This window comes from Somniosus microcephalus, unplaced genomic scaffold, assembly GCF_052327205.1.
Source record: "Somniosus microcephalus isolate GS21.2 unplaced genomic scaffold, FLI_Smic_1.0 unresolved_chr1, whole genome shotgun sequence".
In the NCBI taxonomy this organism is placed as follows: domain Eukaryota; kingdom Metazoa; phylum Chordata; class Chondrichthyes; order Squaliformes; family Somniosidae; genus Somniosus; species Somniosus microcephalus.
In genome coordinates, this window is record NW_028225179.1 from 152406672 (window position 1) to 152433269 (window position 26598).

Genomic DNA, 26598 nt, shown 5'->3' on the forward strand with positions numbered 1-26598 from the left:
CAGAAGGCAGTAGAGGCCAATTCATTAAATATATTCAAGGAGTTCGATATATTTCTTAAGGCTAAAGGGATCAAGGGATGTGGGAAGAAGGTAGGGACAGGCTACTGAGCTTGGATGATCAGCCATGATCTCATTGAATGGCGGAGCAGGCTCGAGGTGCCGAATGGCCTACTCCTGCTCCTATCTTCTATGTTTCTATGTAAACCTTGGCAGTGATTACCTGGAGCTAAGATAATAGGGCTCCAACAACCACAACCATCTTCCTTTGCATCAGGCATGACTCTAGCCTCTGAGGGGTTTCTCTATGATCCCCATTGACTTCAGTTTTACTTGGGATCCTTGCCATATTTGATCAAGTGCTGTCTTGATGTTGACCACAGTTACTCTTTCCTCTGCATGCAACGCTTGTCCAGGCTTGTATCAAAGCTGTGACATAGTCTGGACCTGACTGGTTCTGGCACAACCCAAGCTGAGTAGATGTTGCTTGATTACTCACTCTTTAGTTTACTGATGATTAGGAGGAGCCAAATATAATGATTATTAGCCAGGTAAGATTTCTCCTTTTTATGGGTTTGACATACCTGGGCAATTTTTCATATTGCCTAGCAGGTGCCAGTGTCATACTGGAATAGTTTGGTTGGGGGGGCTAAGCTGATTTGGCTGGATGCTGCCATTTATGATGGTGGGGATCTTGAAAGAAGGTAGAGTAGGCTTGTCTACTCTGCACTATTGACTAAAGAGGCTTTCAAATACTTCAGCCTTGTCTCTTGCACTCATCTGCAGGGCTCCACCACAGTTGAGGATGCTCATGGAGTGTCCATCACTTGATCGACCACCACCATTATTAACCGGATATGGTAGCACTACAGAACTTTGTTCTGATCTGTTGGTTATAGGACTGCTTAGCCCTATCTGCAGCCTACTGCTTTTGGTATTTAGCGCGCAGGTAGCCCTGTATTGTAGCTTGACAAGGATGTTGTCTCATTCGAAGATATGCTGGTGCCGTTCTTGGCTCGCCCTTCTACACTTTTTCTATTGAATCAGGGTTGGTCTTCTGGCTTGATGGTGGAATGAGGGCTATGTTGGGCCATGAGGTTACAGAGTGTGATGGTATACGATTTTGCTGCTGATGCTTCATGGATGTTTGGTTTTGGATCGCTAGATCAATAATTTTTTACGATCAATAAAAACAGAAAATGCTGAAAATACTCAGGCCAGGCAGCAGTTGTGAAGAAAGGATGGCAGGCTTCACATTCCAAGTTGATAACTTTTGTCAGAACTTTTTGCTTTCTATTACTTTACCATTTCTTTTGCATTGACCACTTATACTTCTACATCCACTCCACTACTGCTAATACCCTAATTTGCAGTTTTATCCACCTGAGCCTTGCTTTCCCCACTCTTCACAAATTAAAATGTATTACCAGCTCTTTCATCCACCACACCCCTTCCCTTTGGAACTCTCTCTAAATCTGTCCACTCTGACACGTCCCTCCCTACTTTAAAATCCCTCCTAAAAGGCTTCCTGTTGAAACCCTGCCGCTCCCTATTTGCTGCCTCTCTGTAAAGTGCTTTCAGGCATCTTTGTGTCAGCCAGGAGTGCTACAGAGGTGTAAGTAGTTGTTCTCCGAGTTGTGATTCTTGCTACAAGTCCTCTTGCTTCATTTGGCATTTACAGTTGATTGTTTTAATCTAGCCTCAGAACCTGTACTTCAGTTTTAATTCTGCCCTTTTCTTCCCAGTCTCTGTAACCCTGGATACAGAAACAGCAAATCCATGGCTTGAGGTGTCTAAGGATCTGAAGAAGGTGAAATTGACCCCGACAGCGAGGAGTCTCCCTGACAATGAGGAGAGGTTTACAGCCTGGGAATCTGTGCTGGGATCAGAGGGATTCACATCGGGGAGTCACTACTGGGAGGTGGAGGTGGCGGGGAATCGGCACTGGACTCTGGGAGTGGCCACAGAGTCTGTGGAGAGGAAGACAGAGATGAAACTGATACCGGGGAATGGATTCTGGACCATCGGGCAGATTGAGGATCAATTTCAGGCAAACTTCGCAAATCAATCAGATATCCCTGCCAGTGAGATTCCCAGGAAGATTGGAGTTTATCTCAGTTATGAGTCTGGGATAGTTTCATTCTACAGTGCGAACACAACGTCTTACCTCTGCACTTTCACTGGGAACGAATTCACGGAGAAAGTTTATCCTTTTTTCTATACGGCTCATCGTAACAAATGGCTGAGAATCTGCCCAGTGCAGCATTAGTTCTTTAAAAGGTCTCTGGCCTCGAGGTTTCTCCAAAATACTTTCCAGTTCAACAGTCAAAGGAACCTGTCAAATATGTAAATATTAAAAAGTTAATTTGCCCTTTTAAGAAAAGATTTTATAAAATATCTAAAATGCTGCTGGGTGACTCTGACAATTATTGTGGGAGTTTGCTGGAATCTACCCTTTAATAAAATACCTTCTGATTGTATGAGCTTTAAATAATGTAAATTCAGTTCTCAGCAGGGCAGCCCACTCCATGTTTGTGTTTGATATAAAATAAAAAACGAATAACAGATTAAAGATCCCATATTTTATCAGATACAGAATGGGAAGTGAAGGTTTCACCCCTTTAAACCACTGATAAGCCAAGAGAACATCAGGCTCTGGTAAGTGATGGATTTGCCACCCATCTGCTACCAGATTATAAAAGCGTCCCTGTAACCTGAGACCTTGGGTCTTCAATTAGTTTGTAGTCTGTTGATGTCACTTGTGTCTGTCAGCACAGAATCAGATCTACAGTTCACTCCTCAGATTGTTGGCCACCATAATGGCGATGTAGCACTGTACAAGAACGTTGGCGAGAGATTTTCCTCAAGTGTGGGATCACGACGGTGAGTGGGACTTTTGCACGCTGGTCAAACCACACACTGACCCTGTCCCATTTTCTTGGGTGTAGTCAACTCCCAGCGTTATCTCCGCCCTTCCACTGGGACTCTGGTGCTGTGGGATTGGGAAATATTGAGCTTCTGTAGTGGGACATCTGTTGCCGCAACTGAAATAGGTGCGGCCAGTGTTAAAGGGGTGTGGTAAACCACTGTTATAACCTGTCTGTGTCTGTATGTGTATTCCACTAGGTACAGGTCTGGACATGCCTCGGCTGACTCCTCCCACTATTCCAGGTATATAAGTGACTACCTCCCAGTCCCTTAGTATTCTGGACGGGTCGACCACTCGAGACAAGACCTTCATTCTTTAGTTAATAAAAGCCTGATTGTTACTCGCTCAACCTCAGTCTTTTGAGTAATTGATGGCGCATCAAGGGGGCAGAAGTCTGCTAAATGTTTCAGATTAATATTTAGAATTGCCAATTAGTGAGCCAGTTGGAAAAAAAATAGCACTCAGAAGATTTGAAAGAGGGAGAGGTGGCTATATCTCGTACTTGGCATCAAGAAACTCAATCATGATGTCTGTTGCCACCACAGTCCCCCGACCACTTCCATCCGGCCTCCTCCTCCTCCCTCCATTGGCAGCAGATGTGGGAATGAAGGAAATTGTCTGGATTCCTAGGCCTCGCCCTCTATTGATTTACATGCAGCGGGGCAGATGGGTAGCTGTCTGCCATCCGCAGCAGTGGGAGCAGAGAAAATGTTAGTGGAGATTTGATGGGAGGCCTCCCCATCTGATTTTCCTGCACACTCTGCCTCAGGACTGCTCGTTTTCAGGTGGGAATTTGGGGGGAAAATCCTCCCTTAAGTTTTTATAATCACTACAAGGTTTATATAGCAGGGTCAGTCAAGGTACATAAAGGTCACACAAGGTTCAGGGATACACATGAAGCGCTATGTAGATAACTCTGGAAGTACATAAACAATGCTGTTTTTTTGCATGGGCTGCGCTGGAGGTGGGGAGGGACACATTGTTCTTCCACTTTCTCCCTTCTCAAAGCAGTGACTTATGCTGGTTGAATCCAAGGGCAGCACCAGTCCTCCAGTACCTCACTCAGGTGGTCATAATTCATATGCGAGACTAAATAGTGAGGCTAATCTAGACGCCCAGTACTGAGCTAAACTAACGCAGCATAGTAGAGCCGGTTTGAATGCCCGATCCAGTAGCGGCACTCTCCACGGTGGGTGGTTCGGTCTCAGTCGGCAGTGACATGGAGGAAGATGGCAACTCGGTGGGCACCAGGGACAATTTAGAGTCCATCGCCAGTGAGGCAGTGGATTCCCTCGTGCCCCCGACCAAGTCCCCCATCATCCCCATTGAGGAACTCCAGGAGTTTCTTGGAAGTACCTGTTATTGCTGCAACAAGATGTAGCTGGCCATCGACCATTGGTCAGAGCTGGCATTGCTCATCCAGTCCATCTGCACGCCATCAAAACCTTGGCCACGGGCGAGGATGTTGACTGGGATGGGCTGTGCTGGGCTCCTCATATTATTGATGTTTTGGCCGAGGTTGCACTCTGCTTTTGTCATGAAGATAGTCATAGCCAGCCTCAACATTAATGGCAGCAGAGAGGCCTGCCACAGATTCAACAACTTTTTAGTTCTTCGGGAAGGGAAGCATGTGGTGTGCATCCTGCAGGAAACCCATACCATTCCGGGAGACAAATCCAAATGGATCCTGGAGTGGGGTCTACATAAATCACCTCACCACGTCTTCAAGCAGGGTGGTTATCTTGCTGGCCCCACATTTTCAGTTTTATATCTTGGGGGCACTGTTGCCTCTTAAGGTGCGTGGGTGCGTGCGCACTAATCCCCGCGCTCATGCGCAGTTGATTTGAAATGCCGAACTAGACAGCAGCTGGAGCGGGAGAGGGGCTAATACACAATGGCCCCGGAAATCTGGACTGACTCGTTTGTGAGTCTTGTGACCTCAGAGCCGATCGCAATTGCAGCTCTTGAAGTGTGTGTTCTGATGGTTGATGGGTTGCTGTGTAATGCCGGATTTGGTTTTCTCCCTTGAATTTTGAGCGGGCAGCGTATACCGGAGCCGCGCATGTGCAGTATCCAGTTGGACCACGCTTTCGTCGGTTCCATGCAGAGGTCAGGGGATCCGTTGGTGGCAGGTGGGGTGAAGATCGAGGATCAAAATGGGAGAGGGGGAATCAGAGGAGGGAGACTGGGGGAGAGACAGAGAGACTGGGGGGGGGGAGAGAGAGAGAGAACATAAGAAATAGCAGGAGTAGGCCATTTTACCCCTCGAGCCTGCTCCACCATTCAATAAGATCTTCTACCTCAACTCCACTTTCCTGCACTGTCCCCATATCCCTTGATTCCCTTAATATCCAAAAATCTATCGATCGCTGTCTTGAATATACTCAATGACTGAGCCTCCACAGCCCTCTGGGGTAGAGAATTTCAAAGATTCACCACCCTCTGAGTGAAGAAATTTCTCCTTATCCCAATCCTACTGGGAGAGAGCGAGAGAGACTTGGGGAAAGAGAGAGACGAGAGAGAAAGAGACGGGGGGGGGGGAGAGAGACTAAGAGAGAGCGAGACGAGAGTGAGAGACTGGGGAGAGGGAGAGACCGGAGAGAGAGAGACGGGGAGAGAGACTGTGGAGAGAGAGAGAGACGGGAGAGAGAGCGATGATGGAGAGAGAGAGACTGGGGAGAGAGAGAAACGGGGAGAGACTGGAGAGAGAGAGACTGGGGAGAGAGACGGAGAGAGAGAGAGACGGGGGGAGAGAGACGAGAGAGTGAGAGACGGGGGAGAGAGAGACGAGAGAGTGAGAGACGGGGGAGAGAGAGACGGGGGGGAGAGACACGGGGGGAGAGAGAGACACGGGGGGGGAGAGAGACACGGGGGGGAGAGAGACACGGGGGGAGAGAGACACGGGGGGGGAGAGAGACACGGGGGGGGAGAGAGAGAGACGGGGGGGGAGAGAGACGGGGGGGAGAGAGAGACGGGGGAGAGAGAGAGACGGGGGGGGGAGAGAGAGACTGGGGGGGGAGAGAGAGACTGGGGGGAGAGAGAGAGAGAGACTGGGGAGAGAGAGAGAGACTGGGGAGAGAGAGAGACTAGGGAGAGAGAGACTGGGGGGAGAGAGAATGAGACCTGGGGAACAGAGGGACAGAGAGAGGGGGACAGAGAGTGGGGTAAGGTTCCAGATGTGTGTAGTCGTTCCCAGGGACTGAGCGGAGGCCGCACTTTGGAACATCACAGGTGGAGGCGTAGCACATGTGCAATGGCTGCTGGAAAGAGGCTAAAGCAAACAAGTTTTAGGCCCTCAGTGAAACAAAAATAAGAATTTTAAAGAAAATTCAAAGAATTGTTTTAAGCCAGAAAAACATAGGGGAAAGTGATGTTGAATGTCCCGCAGTCAGTTCCAGTTAAATTTTGCCAGGTGTTGTCCCCTTTTAGAAAGAGTCCATCAGGGTTATTCAAATCATGTTATGAGAGAGGGGGAAAAGTTTGTGCCACTGTTTGGACCTCAGAGTCTGCGAGAGATGGAGGGAATGACAGCAGAAAAAGAGGAAACAACTTCCCCAAAAATGAGCCCAAATCATCGCCAAGGCTGGGGATAGAAAACCTCACTGCCTTCTTAGGAAGTTTAACCACTTTATTCACTTTCTTATTTGAGCTCCATTTGGAGTTAGAGTTTATTTTATTATTTTTTGTTGTATGTTTAATGACAGCGTTGAAGAGGGAAAGAGAAACTTGGAGCAACTCCTGTCAAAGCTGCAACGAGACTTAGAAGAATTTAAAGATTTTTAATGAACTTTTCACAAAAAATGAGTCTTCAAAACACTTTTTTCCCCCCTAAGTTTCAAATATGATTTTGGAAGAAACAGAAACAAAAATCAATTTTCCCCTTATCTAAACAAGTTTCAACTAGGTCTTGAAGTCCAAACGCTTTTAAAGAGGGTCTGAAATGCTTAAAACATTTTAAAATTGAAATTTCTCAATATTTGATTTTGAACGATCGACTGAAGTGAGTAGCTTTACACAAACATGCAACCATGCTGTTGAAGAGGGGGAAGGCGGGAAGGATTTGTAGGAGTTATTACTTTTTATCGACTTTTCAAAAAATATCATTAAGACATTTAAGAAGTGTTGTGTATGTACCTTTAAGAGAATAACTGGTCTCAGGCTGCAGTACCGGCAGTGACCACCCCTGTATAAAAGGCGCTAGTGAGCCTCTGTTTTCAGTTTCACTATTGACTTCCATCAGTAAAGACTTATTTTGTTCAACTCCTGCTGTCCGTGTCTCAATCATTCACGGACGTAATAGGAAGAGAAGCAAAAAAGGGGAAAAACACAAACCATTTTATTTTGTCGTTCTATGGTCCTAACAAGTTCCAGGAATAATATTGGCCCAGAAATTCGGGTCGGGGGCAGTGCTTGCATATCCCAGGGGCGCAGTTAGTTCGATGCGTCCCCTGGGATCACGTGGGCCATGGACAGCCAATGGTAACAGGGAATGCTTCATTCATAAGTTTGACAGGAATATTATAAGCCCCAAAACATCATTAAATCTTCAAATACATTTTTTTAATCACATTTTTAAAATAAACTATAAATTACATGAAATAACTATTTTAAACAATAATTTAAATTTTTGAAAAAATAAATTACATTTTCTAACGGGGCTAAAAATAAAATTACCTTTAAAGTATTTAAAAATAATAAACCTGTGGAAAAAATGTTTTAATTTGAATTAATTCACCACTTACCTTGTAAAAAGCAGGCCTTGCAACTGCTTTTTACATGTCTAACTTCTGGAGACATACCCTCCCGGGAAAACCTGCAAAAAAAACGTAAGTTCGATGCGCACGCGCAGCCTCTCCTGCACACGCGTTCGACTTCTGAACCCCTTCTTTCAGGGGAATGGAAGTGCCGGTTTCCCACGCATGTGCAGTGCATGCAGGAAACCGGCACTTCCATTGGGCTTACGGGTGAGTACCCCATGCGTACTCACCCGTGGAGCCCCGAATTTCTGTGCCAACGTAAATATCGATTTCCTCTTAAATGTTTAGTGGAGTGTTAATAGAAACACGAGTTATGTAATGATGTATAAAAATTGCAGGAATATACTTTAGAAGAAATTACTATTTGTTTATTGAGAAAGTCACAGAAAATACTTTGATTAAACTGATAATGTACAATTTTGATTTGGTATAAATGTTTGAAGTAGGAGATTAAAAATTGAGGGCACGAAATTTGGATACACCCCGTTTAGGGGCGGTAACTGAGTTAAGGCCGGATATTTAGCGCCCGGCGTGCAAGTACCGCCCCGGCCGCTAAATTCGGATTACCGCCCAGCACAGGAAGTGGAGTACAATCTTGGGCACTCCATTTCCTGGGTGGGGCGGCAACCGAGGTGATGTCAGGGCACAATCGGCAGCACTCCGTGGAGTGCTGCCATGTTTCAACACCCCTCCCCATCAGTTAAAGGGGAGGGCCGTTGCGTACACTGCAGGGCCTCCAATGGCCCACACTAGGCCACCAGTGCGGCGTGGTGCCATGGCAGCAGCCTGGCGCCGAGACACGGTGCCGGGCTGTGTGATGGCAGCTAGGACCATGCCACAGCCCACCACGGAGGGCTGACCTGGAGGTCGGACAAAAAACGAAAATGGCAGCATGGGTCGCAGACGGCACCTCCCCTTTAAATACTGCCCCTGCGAGCGGAGGTTGGCCTGGTTCGCGACCAGAGAGGCTGGTGCTGACACCGCCCATGGCAGCCTCCCGGGGCATAGCCGCATTTCTGCCGCGGGGCGCTAAGGGATCGTGGCGCATGACGATGACATCATCGCCAGCATCGCAACGGCCCGGGGTGCTACCGGTGGGGGCGCGTCACTATCGGGTAGCGCCTCAGCAACACCCCGCCGAATTTCTCAGGAGGCGCTTTCCCACCCCCCCGGCCAGGCGATAACCCCTTTGTGCCCTATTAGTGCTCCCCCCCCATCCCCCCACCAAGGCGCTAACGGCAGGTGCAAAGGAGCCGAATTTCTATCCCTGAGAGTGCAGTGAAGTTTGTTTCCCACTATTTAATTGGGAAGTACCTAAAATAATTCAACACTTTTTGTGAAAAGAGCAGGGATTAATATTGTGGAGAATGTTTGAGAGAAAAACATTAGAAGTAAAATTCATAAATTAACATCTTTACATCAACATATTAGTAAACATTTCCACGTCAGTCTGATTGGTTGGTCCTGTTCAGGAAGAAAGATGAATGTTTATTTCTGTTAAATCATAGCTTTTCCTGCTTTTTGTTATTAATTCGGTGACGCAAATTGTGTCTGTGTTTTTCGGCACTTGTGAATAAGTGCTGCATTTCTGACATGTTACATGTGGGGTGTGCTGGTTCAAGAAGATAACGGTTATTAATGGAAGTGATTGAAGTTGGAAATACGGATACCCGTTTTTGTTCAATTCTTTTTAATACTGTGAACTAAAGAACTACAGCACTTTATATTTGTTGGTTGTCTGGTTGCATTGTGATTAATACAGCACGTCACGCCATAGGAAAGCCTCTGCCCCTGCTGCTTGTGCAGCCATTGCTATAGTGACATGAAGGATGGGCTAACACGTTGAAAACTTTAAAATTAATACAAATTGCATGAATAGATATGCCTCTTTCAGCTCACCTTAGGCTTTTGGATTGTTTGTCGATGCATAACCGTGTAACTGAGTGATGTTTCTGAAGTGTAAATGTATTATGCAGTTCTTTTATATCCCAGTCATTTCTGACAAGTAATTTTTTATTAAATAGAGTTTGTACATGATGAACTAAAAGTTGTTCATTCATTCTACTGTAAACAAACTTGCAGAAATGACAAATGAATTTCAATATAGATAAGTGTGAGGTGGTGCATTTTGATAGGAGGAATAAGGAGGCTACCTACTCCTTGGAAAATAAGAGTCTAAATGGAGTAGAGGTGCAAAGGGATCTCAGGGTACAGATTCACAAATCATTAAAAGTAGCAATGCAGGTTAAAAAAGCCATAAAAGTGCAAATAAAGCACTGGGCCTCTTTTCTAGAGGACTAGAATTCAAAAGCAGAGAAGTTATGTTAAACTTGTACAGAACCTTGTCTGATTACCCCCAATTCTGTGATTTTTTTTTTTATCTTGAGCAATAATCTTTTGTGTGGCACCTTGTCAAATGCCTTTTGGAAGTCTAAATACACTACGTCCACTGGTTCCCCTTTATCCACCTTGTATGTTGCTTCCTCAAAGAACTCAAGCAAATTTGTCAAACATGACTTCCCCTTCATGAAACCATGCTGAGTTTGTCCTATTAAATTATGTTTATCCAAATGTCCCGTTACTGTCTCCTTAATAATGGACTCTAACATTTTACCAACCACAGATGTTAGGCTAACAGGTCTATAGTTTCCAGCCTTCTGCCTACTACCCTTTTTAAATAAGGGTGTTACATTAGCAGTTTTCCAATCTGCCGGGAGCATTGCTGAGAACAGGGAGTTTTGGAAAATTATTACAAATGCATCCACAATCCCTAACGCCACTTCCCTCAAGACCCTAGGATGTAAGCCATCAAGTCCAGGGGATTTATCCGCCTTGAGTTCCATTATTTTACCAAGCACCACTTCCTTAGTGATTTTAATCATATTTAGCTCCTCCCCCCCCCCTCGAGCCCCCTGTTTGTCCAGTGTTGGGATATTCTTAGTGTCCTCTACTGTAAAGACTGATATAAAATATTTGTTCAGCGTTTTTGCCATCTCCATGTTTCCCACCATTAATTTCCCGGTCTCATCCTCTAAGGGACCAACATTTACTTTAGCCACCCTTTTTTTCTTTTTATATAACTATAGAAACTCTTGCTATCTGTTTTTATATTTTTTGCTAATTTACTTTCATAACCTATCTTCCCTTTCTTAATCAATCTTTTAGTTATTTTTTGCTGCCTTTTAAAGACTTCCCAATCTTCTACCCTCCCACTAGATTTGGCTACCTTATATGCCCTTGTTTTTAGTCGGATACTATCCTTAATTACTTTACTTAGCCACGGATGGCTATCTTTTCTTTTACACCCTTTTTTCCTCAATGAAATATATATTTTTTGGAAGTTGTAAAATAACTCCTTAAATGTACACCACTGATCATGTACCGTCTTACCCTTTTAATCTATTTTCCCAGTCCACTCTAATCAATTCCGCTCTCATACCTTAATAGTCTCCTTTATTCAAGCTCAGCACGCTTGTTTGAGATCCAACCTTCTCACCCTCTAATTGAATATGGAATTCAACCATGTTATGGTCACTCATTCCAATGGGATCCTTTACTTGGACATTTTTAATTAATCCTGTCTTGTTACACAGGACCAGATCTAAGGTTGCTTGCCCCTGGTCGGTTCAGTTACATACTGCTCAAGAAACCCATCCTTAATACGCTCAATGAACTCATCCTCAAGGCTGCTCTGCCCAATTTGATTTGTCCAGTTAATATGATAGTTAAAATCCCCCATAATTATAGCTGTTCCCTTATTACAAGCCTCAACTATTTCCTGATGAATACTCCGTCCAACAGAGTTGCAACTGTTCGGTGGCCTATAGACTACACCCACTCGTGTTTTTTTCCCATTATTATTCCTTATCTCCACCCAAATTGTTTCACTATCCTGCTCCTTTGACCCAATATAATTTCTCTGTATTATAGTGATTCCTTCCTTTATTAACATAGCCACCCCACCTCCCCTCCCTTCCTGCCTGTCCTTCCTGATTGTTAAATAACCTGGTATGTTTAATTCCCAGTCATGGTCACCCTGCAGCTATGTTTCTGTAATGGCTACAAGATCATACCCATATGTCGTTATTTGTGCCGTTAACTCATTCATTTTGTTACGAATGCTACGTGCATTCAGATAAAGAACTTTCAAATATGTTTTGTGACACTTAGTTCCTGTTTTTTCCCTTTTTACTACTTTACCTTTTACTCCATACCTTCTGTCCCTTCCTGACATGTTCTGTTTTTTTATTCCCCCACTGCTACCTAAGTCTATGACCTTCTCCGTTGTCATTTCTATTATTTGCTCTCTAGAAATCTCCCCCCCACTAATTAGTTTAAAGCCCTCTCTACAGCCCTAGATATATGATTCGCCAGGACTCTAGTCCCAGCACTGGACAAGTGGAGTCCGTCCCAACGGAACAGCTCCCTCCTGTCCCAGTACTGGTGCCAGTGTCCCAAGAAGCAAAACCCATTTCACCCACACCAGTCTTTGAGCCACGCATTTAACTCTTTAATTTTATTTATCCTAGCCAAATTCGCTCGTGGCTCAGGTAATAACCCAGAGATTATTACCCTTGAGGTTCTGTTTTTTAATTTGACCCCTAGCTGCTCATACGCCTTTAACAGAACCGCCTTCCTTGTCCTATCTACGTCGTTTGTACCAACATGGACCACGACAACTGGATCCTCCCCCTCCCACTCCAAGTTTCTTTCCAGCCCAGAAGAGATGTCCTTAACCCTGGGTATAGGGTATCGACAAACATCCACTATAAGCCCACTGACTCGCACAGCTACCTGGACTACACTTCCTCCCACCGCACTTCCTGTAAGGACTCTATTCTATTCTCCCAGTTTCTCCATCTCCGTCGCATCTGTTCTGACGATGCCATCTTCCACCCCAGTGCTTCCGACATGTCTTCCTTTTGCCTCCACCAAAGATTCCCCTCTACTGTGGTTGACACGGCCCTCGACCATGTCCGTTCCATTTCCCGCACTTCTGCTCTCACCCCTTCCCCTCCCTCCCAGAACCACGATAGGGTTCCCCTTGTCCTCACCTTTCACCCCACCAGCCTCCACATTGAACGGATCATCCTCCGCCATTTCCGCCACCTCCAGCGTGATCCCACCACCAAACACATCTTCCCCTCACCTCCCCTTTCAGCATTCTGAAGGCACTGCTCCCTCCGTGACAACCTGGTCCACTCCTCAATCACCACCAACACCCCCTCCCCTTCCCACAGCAGCTTCCCATGCCAGCACAGGAGATGCAACACCTGCCCTTTCACCTCTTCCCTTCCCAATGTCCAGGGCCACAAACACTCCTTCCAGATGAAACAGCGATTTACTTGTACTTGCAATTTAGTATACTGTATTCGCTGCTCACGATGGGGCGACCAAACGTAGGTTGGGTAACTGCTTTGTGGATCACTTCCATTCAGTCCATAAGCGTGACCCCGAGCTTCCAGTTGCCTGTCACTTTAATTCGCCGCTCCACTCCCATTCTGACCTCTCTGTCCTCGGCCTCTTACAGTGTTCCAACGAAGCCCAAATCTTATATTGATGGCCTCTAGTTTTGCTCTTCCCCACAAGTGGAAACACTCTCTCTGTATCAAAACCTTTCATGATTGTAAAGACCTCTATTAGATCACCCCTCAGCCTTCTCCTTTTAAGAGAGAAGAGACCCAGCCTGTTCTTCCTTTCCTGATAGGCATACCCTCGCATTTCTGGTATCAACCTTGTAAATCTTTTCTGCACCCATTCCAGTGCCTCCATAATATGGCGACCAGAATTGTACGCAGCACTCCAAGTGTGGTCCAACCAAGGTTCGATACAAGTTTAGCATAACTTCACTACTTTTCAATTCTATCCCTCTAGAAATAAACCCTAGTGTCATAGAGTCAGAGAGTCATAATGGCACAGAAGGAGGCCAATCGGCCCATCTAGTCCATGCTGGCTCTCTGTAGAGCCATCCAGTCGGTTCCATTCCCCCGCTCTATCCCCGTAGCCTGCAAGTTTATTTCCCTCAAGTGCCTATCCAGTCTCCCCTTGAAAACATTGAGGCCTAGAAATTCAGTGGGCTGCGCCACCCGTTAGCGCCCTAAGAGGGCACTTAGTGGGTTTTATGCCACTGGCCACGCCTCCTGCTAAATTTAGCAGGACGCTAATGGCGGCGCTAGCCGTTAGCGCTGCGCCGCTACCGATGATGTCATCGGTGTGCGCAGCACCCCACTACCACCCCGATCGTGAAATTTAGTAGCACCCCCTGCTTTAACACCGGTCGCAATTTGCGACCGGTTCAGGGGGGCCTACCTGTGGCGGTGGAGGTGCTGAGGTGTGGGGCGGCCATTTTTTTTGCAGGCCACCTGCCAGCACCTCTCCGCGCCGCCGTCCCTGGCCTCCTGAGCCCCCCCATGCGGAGTGCTGGCTGTGTCCTGATGTAAGCCCCCAAAGTGTGGACTGAGTGATATACACAGTCGACAACACTGGCTTGTTGTAAGAAAGACAGACCCAATAATTGAAGTAAAAACGGTTTATTCAGGCCTGGGGAGCTATGGCTCTTGCGTCCCAACACAAGGCTCCAACTCCACCGAATCTCTTGAGGTTTACACAGTTATACACATATTCCGAGACCTCCTACTCCAGAGGTCCAATCGATTTAAAAGTCTATACATTAATCACTAATTAGGTGTGCCTAACTTCTACAAGGTAACCAATAACATAAGTTTCACTTTTCACTGTATGGGCCTGTGGCCCCTCTGATTTCTTGGAAATGAGTCATCAGGTCATGTGATTTCTGAGAAACGAGACCCTCTCCCTCTTGACCACTACTGAGTTTCGTTTTTCCAGAAAAGGGTTATGTCATTGTCTCTTTTTGTAAGTTTCATCTCTCTAAACTGGTATGGTCATTTCTGCAATTAAACATACGAGTAATTAGTACATTTCATCTTTAAACATTTTGCTGCGCAATTGCGTTCTACTAAACGTGCCCTGTTACGCTCATTTTTAAATCTTACTTCAGTCCCTCCTTTTGACCTTTTGGACAATTGTTCCAAAACAGGTCAACATGCATGTCCACTGCCTGGTGTCTGCCAGAGCGTGCACTCCCTGGCCTTCTACCAGTCTAGGTTATACATGTATATGTCCTATCAATTGGGAGGCCGACTTCCCCCCTCTGTGGTATGGTGGTCTTTCCTCTACGGTGGGCTTTCCTTTAGGGTGGTCTTTCCTTTATGCACTCCTTCTGGTGTAACCATTCCCGGGGCCCCTTAGACCCTGCACTAATGGTTGAGGCTTTTCTGCTCAAGCCTGTCCCTCATTCCCACGTGGGGTGTGTGACGTGCCAATTCGAGACTGTCATCACACACCAGTCCTCATTCACCACCCTCCTTCTGCCACCCTCCTTCTGCCACCTCCATCTTACGGTTGGCCGGCCCGGTCTTTAATTACCATGCCCAATTAATCCCATATAATTTCAGGGCTTCCCATCGCATCTTACACCATTTGCCTTGGAGAGGCGGGGGAGTTGTCCATTCTTAACATCGCTACCTGCCCCTCCTCAGGCTCTACTTCCTTCACCGCACCAATTTCGGCCTTACTCATTCTGGCACAAAGGCACTGGAGAAATAAAAATACACAATATATCAGAATAACAATCAAGAGGAATATCATTATGCCTTGTACCACCGAGGCGCCCACAGTCCCCGACCATCCTGGTCCCCAATTATCAAAATATGAGGAAGTGGGTGAGTTTCCTCTAATGTTGCGCTAATGTCTTTCTGTTGTTTCTTTAAGCCTTCTTCTATTTTATGATAGTACTTAAAATTTCCTTCGTTTCCTGCCGTAACTTCTGCCAAGCTTCCTCTAACTTAGGAATTGCCTTTGGCTCTGGTATGACATAAGTTTCAACCCTTTTTAGTAAGTCCCATATTATCAAATGACCAGGTTTTCCTATCTGTGTAGGTATCTTTAGACCAAAACAACGGTTTGGTTGGGGAATGGTATAAACCATATCTTGATATTCATATTTCTGTTCAATTGTGGTGACACAACAGGTCCCATTGTTCCTTGATGCTACCCAGGTCCAGTGTATCCCCTTGGGTGAACCTCGAGGGTGCAATTGGTAATTTTTGTAAATCCGTACTCGGATGTGTCTCCCTCGGTGGGGGTGTGTGTGCACACCCATGTCCTTCCCTTGTGGTGGCACCCGTCCACTACCACCCCCCTTTAGGTTTCATTCTTCTGTTTATTATCTTCATCCCTTTCCCAAAGCACCTTGGTAGGGACATCATGATATTTAACCCACTTTCCCTTTGTACTTCTCCTATATTAATCACGTCGTATCGGAGTTGTCCCCCTTCTGGGAATTGTGGGATGGCCAGTACAAAGCCAATCATCTTAGTCCATGGGGTCAGACAATCGCCTGCCCGGTATACTTGTCCCATTTTACATTCCTTACATAGGCTTTTATTTGTGTCAATCCAAGGTTCCAGATCCTTATTAGTAATCCAATCAGGGATCTGTTCATTATTTATTTGCCTCATGTTATGCTGAGCATTCAACAATAGCCATGAGCCCTACGTGGCACATATTAGTTCCTTATCGGTTTGGCGAGAAGCATTATTAAGTCTATCAATAATTGTATTGATTGTTTCTGCATGGGGGGCTACTATCTCTTCCACCCCCGACAATTGCATTATTGTTTGGTTTCCCTGCCAGTGTCAATTGCCGGCTATTTCCAGTAGCTTGTTTTAGTAACTTCTCTATTTTTGCTTGTAATTCTTCTACTCCTTCGTTTACTCCTTCTATGTCCAAGCTATTAACTGTTGCTAACCCGGCCGCATACCCTGCTCCGGTCGTTTCCAATACTCCCCGTTTCTTACATCTTTGTAAGATAGATTTTTCCTGTGGATCCTCTAATTGTTTTATCCACAGGGAGTTCCAGGTTTGTTTTGTATCTCAAAAGTACTCATATTAATGGCAAGCTTAGTAACTCTATGTGCTACACTAGAATACACCTCATCCAGTGTTCTCCTTATTACTAATCCCCCTCGATAATGGCAATACTTATATTTATCCCTAGAATCAAGGCGAGGACGCTCCATCTCATTCCGGACGTCCAATGTTCCTGTAATTACAAAAAGGGGGCTGGTCGTCACCAGCCAGTTAGAATTATTCTGCTCTTATACATTTTATCAGTTCAAAATGCTGTACATCTGGTTCATTTCTTGTTCTGTGGCTCTGTCCCCAGACATACCTGAAGATGCAAACTATGGCATATAATATCATCATACACAGCCCTATCATTGATATATGTAGTAACTCCCCTTCCCATTCTTTATATCTTCTAGTATACTCCTCACTCTGTCAAAAAGGGCACCATCTCTGGTTTACTCATTGTCTTTCTTATATATTTTTAACTGGGTCCAGTGTTTCCACCTTCCTTTACCCGTTCCAGACCCATCTACATGAGCACGTGTCATTATTCATTAATACTTCATAAGGTCCTGACCATCTGGGTGCTAGCCCTGGTTTGGCTGGTATTATTTCTGCTATCACTTTGCTGTCTATTGCAAAGACCTCCTTCTGGTCGTCCCGTGTATCCTGTTCTCGATCCCGTATAATCTGTTGGTCTTTGGCCTCATGTCTCTAACTATCTGTCCAGATTTATCTTTGGGTAACCGGACAGCCTCCCCAGCAGTCTCCCGGCCGTTTGAGACGGTGCTGCAATTAGTTTATAAGATAACTTCCATTTATCAAATCCTAATTTTCCTTCTATCACTGTGGGGAAATATCAGCTTAACATTAAGAAACTTAAATTTAATAATGTCCAATATCTTTAAATTCTATTCAGTAATACTGAAGTTGTTGCTTCGTGAACTCAAACAGCTGTCAGTGGAAAGGGTTAACTCCTTCGCAGGCTTTTGAAGGTGGAGCTAAACATTATTGCGTCACTTCACGCAACCCAAAAAAACATCCCTGACTGAAAGACAGTTGTGGTTTCACACTTTGACTCAACATGAACATTTGGGCTTCATTGGTCAGATTCCCTCTCTCAGTTGATCGTTTAGCTGCCCATCCTCTTGTGTGCTTTAATTTATTATTACGGACTCTTTGGGTAGGAGAGAGGTTCCTACTAATTCTTTGATTATATTCTTGTCTCTTACGGGTCTTCTCCTGGTGTCATATATCCCTGCCCACTCCCGCTATCATGTAATCAGACACCACCCCAAAGGCATTCCGACTATCTATATAGGTTTACACATTTTCCTTTGGCTACCCCCCTTTGATCAAATCCTGTATAGGCTGGGCCATTTCTACTTTGTTTCCCGGGCCTGCCTGTTTGTTTGACTTATAATCTGGGGGCCAGTACACTTCATTCGCTTTAGGGTCGACTAAAGCTCCTACTTCTCGCAGTATATCTATCCCTAGGATTGTTCCTTCGGTGTTCTCGCATACCCACAACTGGGTAGGTATTATTATACATCCAATTTCTAGTAAGACTGTTTCGCCCTTATAAGCCCTGATTCTTCGTCCACCGATTCCTGCTATACTAACTGAAAGTTTCGTTCGGGGCAAGGGTAAGTCTGTCAATGAGATTGTGGCTCCTGTGTCTATTAACATTTTGCACTGTCGGCCCCCTACCAATGCATCAACAAACATCCTCGGATCCCCCTCCCCTCTCTGGCGCGGTCCCTTCCTGCTGCCATCCCTAGAAGCTTGCGAGCAATCAAAGCACGCAGCCAGTCCTAATGCCCCTCCCATCTGTTTTTGGGCATTTGTCTCTTCCCTTGTGTCACTATGTATCCTAGGTAGACTACTTCATCCTTCCCTACCTATACCTTTCTAAGGTTTAACTCTAGTCCCGCCTTCTATAAGGCTTCCAGTACCATAGTCAATTAAATATTGTAGAGGGACCTGCCACTATCAGATATTCTTGCGGAGTTGAGTTATCTTATTCAATTTGGACTACACCAATTTACATCAACCAGAATTTCACTGTGGCCACAATGAAAGTCTGGTTTTAATAGGTTAATTTACCTCATAACTCCAAGGTTAGATCTTAGACTGAAACTTAATCTTTCATTAAACAAACTTTTTGTTGCTCTTCTCAGTTTTTACACTCCAGCTTAACTTAAATTGTAATAGGTTTTTTTCATTCTGAGGGCACAATCTTATTCACACCTTCTTAAACTTCCAAAATCCCCGACAAGACAAAGGGGTTAAATGCTTTTACTTTAACACAGAGAAGTGGGTGGAGCTACAACACACAGCAGACATTTCTTTTTCTTAACGGACAGATTTTCAGACAAAGGAATATTGAATCCTCTTAAACATTCCTAATCAGGAAAACATCCACACTCACACATTTTTATACAAATTGTAATTTCAGCATATGTCTAAGGTTCCTTTCACTCAGCAAATCTCGTGTTTTACTTGTCTTGGTACAGATGCTAATAACTTCCATGTTGGTAAAGCTTTAAGTTTATCTTTTCCTTCCTTTTTAAATCTGTGACTCAACAGCTTTCCCTAGTTTCCAAATCCCTGTTTGTTTGTTTGTTTGTTTTTTGCTGGGGTTTCAAATTGGTTCGCCTGCAAATTAGATCTTTTTCCTTCTTTATCTCTCCCTTCTGTTTCAATTCCATACATTATCTGTTGCCTCTTTAGCTCCTCCCCACCAAGCCTTTGGCTCTCTGCACTGTTTCTTTTTATTTTCCAGGAGTCGGGTTATAGAATCCAGGTCCCTTGAGGATTCTTCTTCCACCCTCTTAGTCATAACTAACTGCTATGTTTAATGCTTAATTCACGGTATTGGTGAATTAGGTTTGTACGCTACGTTGTTCGCCCCTATAGCGTCACCTTAGTTAATTTCTTGCTTTCTGTTAGTCACTTCGTTTCGTTAGACACACACCAAACCTTTAGTTCCGAGGTTTCGGTACTGTGGGGTCTGTAGCTCCCGGCGTCCTACTTGATCCTGGCCGTCACGTGGGACTACTGTCCTCTTAATTCAAGCTCAGGCTAGGTGCTGGGGACAGACCTCACCCTTGTCCGTTCTAACCTCTTTATGACCGTAGGGTTTTATCTCATTCACTCACCACGGTGCACCCATTCATTCAATTGTTGAGATTTCGCCGTCTCACGGATTTTAGGGAACTACCTGTCCCAAAGGTTGGTAGGGAACTACCTGCCCCTACCGAGGTTTTCCCGCCTCACGGTCCTTAGGGAACTACCTGTCCCAAAGGTTGGTAGGGAACTACCTGTCCCTACCGAGGTTTTCCCGCCTCACGGTCCTTAGGGAACTACCTGTCCCAAAGGTTGGTAGGGAACTACCTGTCCCTACCGAGGTTTTCCCACCTCACGGTCCTTAGGGAACTACCTGTCCCAAAGGTTGGTAGGGAACTACCTGTCCCTACCGAGGTTTTCCCACCTCACGGTCCTTAGGGAACTACCTGTCCCAAAGGTTGGTAGGGAACTACCTGCCCCTACCCCTACTGCAGTTTACTTTTTAACCGCCTTCAATTAAAGGTGTCTTTCTTTTTATAGTTCTTTTATACGTCGATTCTGACTCAACGTCTCGCCAGCAGTTAACCCCTAATTTTACAGGTGGTAATTAAAACATACTCACCCGTCCTAGGTTAACGCTGTCCGAGAGTCTGGTTCAGAACGCGCATCCCATCCTCGTCGCCAATTGATGTAAGCCCCCAAAGTGTGGACTGAGTGATATACACAGTCGACAACACTGGCTTGTTGTAAGAAAGACAGACCCAATAATTGAAGTAAAAATGGTTTATTCAGGCCTGGGGAGCTATGGCTCTTGCGTCCCAACACAAGGCTCCAACTCCACCGAATCTCTTGAGGTTTACACAGTTATACACATATTCCGAGACCTCCTACTCCAGAGGTCCAATCGATTTAAAAGTCTATACATTAATCACTAATTAGGTGTGCCTAACTTCTACAAGGTAACCAATAACATAAGTTTCACTTTTCACTGTATGGGCCTGTGGCCCCTCTGATTTCTTGGAAATGAGTCATCAGGTCATGTGATTTCTGAGAAACGAGACCCTCTCTCTCTTGACCACTACTGAGTTTCGTTTTTCCAGAAAAGGGTTATGTCATTGTCTCTTTTTGTAAGTTTCATCTCTCTAAACTGGTATGGTCATTTCTGCAATTAAACATACGAGTAATTAGTACATTTCATCTTTAAACATTTTGCTGCGCAATTGCGTTCTACTAAACGTGCCCTGTTACGCTCATTTTTAAATCTTACTTCAGTCCCAAGAGCCCGGCACTTCTCCTCGTTGCCAGGCTCTTTTGCCGGCACTCGCGCCCTTTGAGCGCGCTGCAGCAGGCCCCTCCCCTTTAAGAAGGGAAGGAAGGCCTGCAGTACCGCAGCGCGCCATGCCGCAGCGTGTGGCGCTGCAGCACGTTGCGCTGCGATTTTCAGTTGCAGCGCCCCAAGAGGGATGCGGGGCGCCTCGATTAGCGCTGCGCTTCCCTCTGGGGCGCTGAAACTGAATTTGCGGCGGGCGGCCGCGACCACTTCTGGGGCAGTACTTCCGGTGCCCTGGCAAGGCTGGCGCCCCAAATGGGGCGCCACTGAATTTCTAGGCCTGAGTGTCTCTGCTTCCACCACTTCTGTCGGTAGTGAGTTCCAGGTCATCACCACTCGTTGCGTAAAAAAGTTTTTCCTCACGTCCCCCCTGTATCTCTTGCCCAAAACCTTAAATCTGTGTCCCCTAGTCCTTGTACCATCAACTAGTGAGAACAGCCTTTCCCCGTCTAGCATATCCAAGGCCGTCATAATCTTATACACCTCTATCAAATCACCCCTCAACCTCCTTTGCTCTAATGAAAACAAATCTAGCTTCTCCAACCTGTCCTTGTAGCTAAGATCCCCCATCCCCGGAACCATTCTGGTAAATCTCCTCTGCACCCTCTCAAGGGCCTTCACATCCTTCCTAAAGTGTGGTGGCCAGAACTGGACGCAATACTCCAGTTGTGGCCTAACCAGTGCTTTATAAAGGTTCAGCATAACTTCTCTACTTTTGTACTCAATACCTCTATTTATGAAGCTCAAGATCCCATGTGCTTTGCTAAGCACTCTCAATATGTCCCGCCACCTTCAGGGACCTATGCACAATGGGCCAGAAATTCGTGAACGGGGCTTGCCGCGCGTGCAAGGTCCCGATTTGCACTTGCCCGACGCGCCTGCCGATCACCTCCAGGGACGCCTGGAATTCGTGTTTCAAAAAGAAGAATCCCGGGCAGCGTATGACGTCACGCCGCCCAGGCGTGCAGCCACGCGAAGCCTGTAGCGCGCTGTGCAACTGAGACACGCCCCTTGAGGTCTCAGTTTCACAGGACACGCCCCCAATGTTTCTACCAAGCTGCTAAGCATTTTTACATGCAAAGCAGCAGTTTAAATAGGTTTTTGGAAGTTTTTTGAAGATTTTGGTAACTTTTATAAACTTTTAAAAATGTTTACATTATTTTGAAGAATCTGAAGTAGTTTTAAACAGAATTAAAGCAATTTAAAGACTTTTAAAAGCCCTAAAAGAATTTTTTAAATTCCATTTATTTATTTAGCAATGTCGTCGTCATACGTGTCTTCACACTGTTCCCTTTGGGGAACTGTATGAAGTGGTGGAAGGATTTATGACCATGATTAACGCTCATTCCGTGACCGTAACCATCTTTGAACCAGCCATTAGGGCGGTTAGTCCTATGGCGGGAGGGTTTTACGGGCTCCCACAAGCTATACAAGGAGGGGGGGCCACCCACACCCACGGACGCAAATATCCCACTGGATGTCAACCCAGAATTTAGAGCCGGAGCTCCGACTCCACTTGCCGGGACTGTCTGGAGCGGGGTTCGAAACCCTACCCTGATCTGGCCCAGCGGCGGGGATCCTACCGCTATGCCAAAGGCCCAATCCGATTAGCAACGTGAAATGGCTGGAATGAGCACAATTCACGGCATTAAAAGAACTCACAATTGAACTGATGATGACCTCAGCAATCTCCTCAAGGAGGTGGAGGCGCAGCGCCTGCTCATCATTGGTAATGAGAAGTCAAAGGCGCCGCAAAAAGGGCAGATGATAGCTTGGTCTTTCAAGTGGCAGCATAGGGCTCCAGTCACGGGGAGGGAAAAGGCGCAGGAAACGTATGGGTGTCACCTTTTGTGCGGAGTGGGCCTTTTGCGTAGCAGTAAGCATCCCCGCCGCTGGGCCAGAAGGAGTAGGGTTTCGAACCCCACTCCAGACAGTCCCGGCAAGTGGAGTCGGAGCTCCAACTATAAATTCTGGGTGGACATCCAGCGGGATACTTGCGTCCGTGGGTGTGGGTGGCACCCCCCTCAGATGGGTTGTGGGAGCCCGTAAAACCCTCACGCCATAGGACTAACCACCCTAATGGCTGGTTCAAAGATGGTTACGGTCACGGAATGAGCGTTAATCACGGCCATAAATCCTTCCACCACTTCATACAGTTCCCGAAAGGGAACAGTGTGAGGATATGTACGACGATGACCTCTTGCGCAATGCACCTCCTTGGACCCTCAGTCGCAGATGCGAGGGGGCAAATCGTGCAATTGTTAAATTTTTCATTTTATTGACATGTAAAATGTTGGCCCAGTAATTCCCTTCCAAATGCGCGAGTACGGTCGGGGTACTTACGCGTCTGGCCGGAGGAAATGCCGGTTTTCAGCATGCACAGCGCATGCGGGGAAAACCGGCATTTCCTGTCCTCTGAACGAAGGGGTTCAGAGGCAGAACGCGTGCGCAGTAAAATTCGCCGCTTTCATTCATGCTTTCAGTGAGGTCAAGTCCTTACAACTTACACATGAAAAAAGCATGGGTACAGTTGCTCCAGAGGCTGCGGAGGAAGATATTTCTTATCGTGGAGCTTCTGAAAGTATGTATGTCTGTATATATTCCTTTGCGTGTTATGTATATATTCCTTTACTTATGTGTATGAATGTATTATTTAATTATGACTTTCAGAGAAAGTAACTTATTGGAAAATCATAATTAAAAACATATATTCATACACATAAGTAAAGGAATATAAAACATGCATACATATATGTAAAGGAATATATGTGGACATACATACATAATTACTTATTACTGATGAAAAGTTTCTTTCTTAAAAGTGCTGGAAATGTTACATTACTCATTTTAGAACACTCATTTTCACATTCCATTCACACAGCCACAATTGCTCCTTCTACCTACCATTCTGAAAACGCGTTTAAAAAAAAAAAAAAAAAAAAAAAAAAATTTAAACTTTAAAACTTACTTAAAATTTCTTAAAATAACTTCCCTCCCTTTCCCAAACAAAAATATTGCCTTTCAGAAGCTCCACGATAAAATATATCTTCCTCCGCAGCCTTGGAACAACTTTACACCTGCTTTTTTCAAGTGTAACTTGTAAGGACTTACCCTCACTGAATCCATGAATGAAATCTACGAAGTTCACTGCGCAAGCGCTGCCTGTGCAGTTGCACGCGCTGTGCCTATGAACCCCTTCGTTCAGAGGACTGGAAATGCCGGCGTTCCCCGCATGCGCTGAGCATGCTGAACGCCGGCATTTCCAACGGCCAGATGCGTGAGTACCCCGACCGTACTCACGCATTTGGTCACGAATTTCTGGCCCATTAACTCCCAAGCCCCTCGGTCCCTGCACACTATTTAAAACTGTGCCATTGAGTGTATATTGCCTCTCCCTGTTCCTTCTGCCAAAATGCATCACCTCACACTTCTCTGTATTAAATTCCATCTGCCACTTGTCTGCCCATTCTGCTAGCCTTTGTATGTCCTGTTGCAGTCAATTGGTATCATCCTCACTGTTTGCCACACCCCCAAGTTATGTGTCATCAGCAAATTTAGAAATTCTACTCTGTATTCCAATATCCAGGTCATTTATATAAATCAAAAAAAGTAGTGGCCCCAGCACTGACCCTTGGGGAACACCAGTGTCTACCATCCCCCAGTCTGAAAAACAGCCATTTACCACAACTCGCTATTTTCTGTCCTTAAGCCAATTACTTATGCAAGCAGCCACTGACCCACCTATTCCATGAGCCTCAATTTTGTTAACCAGCCTTCCATGTGGTACTTTGTCAAACGCCTTCTGAAAATCCATGTAGACAACATCCATTGCATTCCCTTCATCAATCCTCTCTGTTACTTCATCAAAAAATTCAATTTGATTCGTCAAACACGATCTGCCTTTTACAAATCCGTGTTGGCTCTCCTTAATTAGCTTAAACCTCTCCAAGTGCCCGTTAATTTTTTCCTTGATTACTGTTTCTAAAACTTTACCCACCACTGATATTAAACTGACCGGCCTGTAGTTACTAGGATTGTCCTTACACCCTTTCTTGAACAATGGTGTCATATTTGCCACTTTCCAATCCTCAGGCACCTCCCCGGTATCTGGGGAGGATTGGAAAATTATGGCTTGGTTTGCTTTTTTTATGGCCTTGTTAGCCTGTGTCGATACCCTCAGTGATTTGTGTATTTGTACTCCGAGATTCCCCTGCTCCTCTACCCCATTTAGATTATTTTCCAAGTAATATGTGACCTCACAATTTTTCCTACCAAAATGTAACACCTCACACCCATCTGCGTTGAACTTCATCTGCCACTTATATGCCCATTCCGCAAGCCTCTCAATGTCTTCCTGCAATCTGCTGCAGTCCTCCTCAGTATGGACCACACCCTCCCCCCCCCCCCCCCCAAATCGGTGTCCTCTGCAAATTTAGAAATGTAGTTTTTGATTCCAAAGTCCAAATCGTTAATATAACTCAATGAAAAACGAAAGTAAAAGTTTTCAGGGACTAGCTGTTGTAAACGTACTTATTTCTTACAGATCTGTTGGAAAAAGGTGGAAAATCTTCGATCAGATTGTCGGAAAGTAAGAGGTGAGCCCCAAATATTTTTCGTTTAAGGGGAAGTTTAATTCCCAGTGGGATTGGGCTGCTTTTATTGATGGTGAAAGGTCCCAGTTTAATATAAGGAGTTAAACGGGAACCTGCTGGAGATTGTCCAGCGAAACTTTGACAACTTCATAAAATGTCTCTAATCACCTTAACAGTGTCTCGAACTGGGTCCTATCGGTATAAGGGAACTGTAGGAAGAGGTTATTTTAGACATAAACCATCAGAGTCAAAGAGAGCGACCAGAAAGAGACACGGAAGTAAAAGGGAAGAATATAATCTTGGGACGGCCATTAAATGAAACCTGTCAAGTATTCTTTAATCTACATTGAATGCAGTTTGCTGCTTTGCTTAAGTACAGTCTCTTTTAAAGAGTGGTCGGGAACACTCATTTCAATCTCTGAAGTGTCATACGAGCTGATCCACGGTGGCACTGCACACAATAGTTCAGTCGATGTTAGGAAAATGCACAATAATACAGACGCTGGAAATCTGAAACAAAAGCAGAATAAGTTGGGAAACGCGCAACAAATCAATCCACATCTATAGCAGAAACGGATCTACATTTGGGGTGTGTCCTCTTCATCAGAACTGATAAAGGGTTATAGACACTTCAAGTGCCCGAACACGAAGGCAAATATTGGAGCCTTTGGGAACTATTTCAATTTGGAGCCTTTGGGAACTATTTCAACCTATTGGGAGCCTTTGCGAGGCTGAAGGGAAGGGGAAATAAACGGCAAGTACTGATTAAGCGAATGAAAACCCAGTGTGGAGGCACAAAATGAAATCTGCAGGCCAGGGACCTTGTTTGAGGGCTGATGAAGTGGAAGTGGCCATGCTTCCTAATCCGTGTAACCCTCCCCATGGGACTGCTGTGATAACAACGTACTTTTTGTCTGTATTCAATTTTTGATTTGGATTTTTTATGGCTCTGATCAGCATGCAAGGGCTTAAAATCCCACAAGCAAGAAGGGT

At 45.3% G+C, this 26598-nt stretch overlaps 1 protein-coding gene across 2 annotated transcripts in view; it reads left to right on the plus strand.

Moving 5' to 3' along the window:
• The window catches only part of LOC147096267 (butyrophilin subfamily 3 member A3-like), a 42968-nt gene extending 39693 nt beyond the window's left edge, over positions 1 to 3275 (plus strand). For both annotated transcript variants that reach the window (XM_085975123.1, XM_085975124.1), the window contains one exon: positions 1743 to 3275. In XM_085975123.1, the coding sequence (XP_085831249.1) occupies positions 1743 to 2266 (524 nt within the window). In that variant the 3' untranslated portion in view covers positions 2267 to 3275. The remainder of the gene's footprint in view (positions 1 to 1742) is intronic.
• The last annotated feature ends 23323 nt before the right edge of the window (positions 3276 to 26598 follow it).